Source organism: Hipposideros armiger, unplaced genomic scaffold, assembly GCF_001890085.2.
Source record: "Hipposideros armiger isolate ML-2016 unplaced genomic scaffold, ASM189008v1 scaffold_301, whole genome shotgun sequence".
Classification (NCBI taxonomy): Eukaryota; Metazoa; Chordata; class Mammalia; order Chiroptera; family Hipposideridae; genus Hipposideros; species Hipposideros armiger.
Genome location: NW_017731651.1, coordinates 1,354,890 through 1,357,859, shown reverse-complemented (window position 1 = coordinate 1,357,859; position 2,970 = coordinate 1,354,890). Strand labels below are relative to the sequence as shown.

General features: G+C 34.1%; 1 protein-coding gene across 1 annotated transcript in view; it reads left to right on the top strand.

Annotated features, from left to right (window-relative positions):
* Nucleotides 1–2,970, top strand: part of CDCA2 (cell division cycle associated 2) — a 59,966-nt gene that overhangs the window by 13,090 nt on the left and 43,906 nt on the right. Inside the window, exons 6-8 of the mRNA XM_019659546.1 lie at nucleotides 88–115; nucleotides 387–580; nucleotides 2,048–2,129. Coding sequence (XP_019515091.1) covers nucleotides 88–115; nucleotides 387–580; nucleotides 2,048–2,129 — 304 coding nt within the window. The remainder of the gene's footprint in view (nucleotides 1–87; nucleotides 116–386; nucleotides 581–2,047; nucleotides 2,130–2,970) is intronic.

The following is a 2,970-nucleotide window of genomic DNA, read 5'->3' as shown; positions in this document are numbered from 1 at the left end:
ATGCACGATCAAAGCAGAACAATATTAGAACATAACCACATCCTTTAAAATGTTCAAAAGGATGTTTCAATATAAATTTAAAAATAGAATGAGATACTGTATCACCAATGCAAATGTATTTTAGCATATCTTGATACATTCTAAAATCTGAAAAAACTTAATTATAATTAAATTTTTATGTTTAGTAGTCATGTTCTTTTGCCTTTTCATCAGATTTTTCTTTTGAATTAAAAATTGTACTAGATTTTTCTTTTTCTTGCTAAATTATTTAGACTCAAACATTAAATTTTAGTAAAATTAAGATGATGTACAAAATTGTAAAATGGTATTGTGAAAGAAAATATTCATGCCTGTGTTATTTTGTTTTTATTTTGTTTTGTGTCTAGCTAAAAAGGAAAGTCATGGTGAATGTCAACAGTCTGAGTTCCCTGCACAGTTATCCAAACGTCAGAGAAGATCTTCTCGGGCCAACTCTGATGAAAATCCAGCTGATGCAATTGATCTGCAGATATTCAATATTGCTACTCCCAATACAGACAGAGCATGTGCTGTTGAAACTTCTCTCGCAGATCTTCATGAGGTACCGTAATTCACTTACTGGAAACAGGAAAATGCAGCTTCGGTTTCCTGGCGAGGCAGTTTTAAGATTGTCAAGATCTTATTTTCAATTGTAGTACCTTGTGCTGCTATATTGTAGCTGGGTTTTAAATTGTGCACGTGTGTGTGTGTGTGTGTGTGTGTGTGTATTTCCTACTTGTTAATTTCTGTAGGTAGTGGTTGACTTCTTGGTTATTAGACAGTTTTGATTAATATGTTGCTTTTTTATTATGAAAAAGGCATTGTGAAAAGATTGAGCACTGTGGTCTTCTGCTTGCGAGGTGTTGTTCTAGGTGCTGATGGTACAACAGAAAGTCACAGTCCTGTGCTGGAGCAGCTCGTCTGCCAAAGGAGGCCGACATCTGAGCGTATTATTTAGACATAACTGGTGAATTAGATGAAGATTCTATATGGGCCGTACTCCTCAGGTCTGGGGCTCTCGCACTTCAGCCTTGCTGCCCCTAACTGGTTTAATACTGCCTAGGAAGCGGGTGCTATTTAGCAATTGCTTCTTTGCTCTGCTCACTTCTTTCAAGTAACTGGAGAGATTTTTGTTGCTGATAACTTTAAAGCCTGTCAAGATTATTAAAAGACCAAAATGAATTACATAATACTATTGAAGATCCTTGACCTTCACTCAAATGTAACCAGGGAGCTGGTTCTCGTGACTGCTTTTCTTGCTTCATACTGTTTGTTGGTTTTGGTTTGATACAGCAGGTTCCCATTTCTTTAGTGAGAGGAAACACCCAGTGCCATTAGAGCTGAAACCGTTTTTCTGCACTTTCTGTCGTATTGATTCAGTACCTGTCCTAATGATCTTATTTGGACTAGTATAAATGTTTGATAGTCATTAAAGATTCTTCAGGGCCCAGTAGGTTTCATTTGTATTTCATAATCACTTAAAATCTCTGCTCCCTTTACTTTAGTTAATATGAAATCATCATCTGACAACCAATAATAATTGTTTCTTATCAGAACTTTGTTTCAACATACACTGTGATTTAGAAATGGAAAGTTTCCACATTAATAAGAGTGTGTTTTCTGTTCTAGCCACTAATGGTTTTCCTATCCTAGTTATTGATATCTTTGTTGTTTCTTTAGTTATTATATGATGTTTTCTGTTATTTTGACAATTTCCTTTTTATTGAATGCAGTTAACATAGTTTCTCACTGTCAAACAAAAGGCAATAAAAATGTGTCCTATAAACTTTCCCATGGAACTGAAAATTGGTAGGATATTTAGGATGCAGTTAGAATGATAGTTCTGCTTTCAGTTAGATTCCCATATACTTCTGCAACAACTAGATAATGAATGTGATTGACTGATTGATTGATTGGTTTAACATCAGATTTCCAGATAACCTGTAAAGCTTACTCAGATCTTTATAAAGATATCAGTAATCCTATAAGCGTTTAATACTTCTTTACTCTAAATTATTTTTTCCCCAAGGAATCTGAATCTTGTTTAACGCAGTCTGGATATTTAGTTGAAGAGTCTGTTCCACTTTCAGACCTCACAGAGGCTTCCAGCGGTAAGTATTCAATTTTTCCTTAGTACACATGGCAGTTCGCCCATTGAAACTTTTGTTTAGTGGGCGTTTATGGTCGGTGTATCTATATGCTGAAATGTGGGAGAAGTGAAATAGTTCCCTACATTTCAGGAGCTCATGGTCTAGTAGAAATGTTTCAGGATTCTTGTTATGCAGGAGATGGCATTGTCTTCTTTGAACTGCTACCAATAAAAATTAGTGAACTATTTCCAAGTTGATAGAATGTATTGTAAAGAATAGGATCTCTGAGCATATTAACAAGTGTATTTGGCTAGAGAAAAGTCTACACTTGATTTTTTTTTACTATGAAGTGTGTGAAAAGGGACAAACATTCAAAACTTATTTAACCTTTTCCCACATCAGTATGCTTGTATTGAATGAAATTGCAAGTAAGGTTATTAGGCTTACTTTCAACATTCTTGTGTCTATCGTTAAAGAAAAGCTCTTGTAGACTTATAGTTGGGTCTTTTCTTTTTAATCCATCTGAGATTCTCTGCCTTTAATTGAAGTATTTGGCTCATTAACCTTTCAAATCATTATTGATATGATTTGATTTAAATCTACTATTTTATCTTGCGTTTTCTGTTCTTTTTGGTTGTTGGTTTTTTTTGTTGTTCTTGTTCATTTGTTTTTTTCCCGTGTTTCCCTCTTGTCTTTTTTGGATTTATTTGAAATTTCTTTTTTTAAGAAATGCATTTTTCCATTACCTTTTAAACTACGGGTATACGTCATTGCATCTTTTTATTTTTAATGATTACTCTGGAATTGCAACATACATCCTTAAATTTTCACAGCCTTCAACATATCTCGTGTCTAACCACTT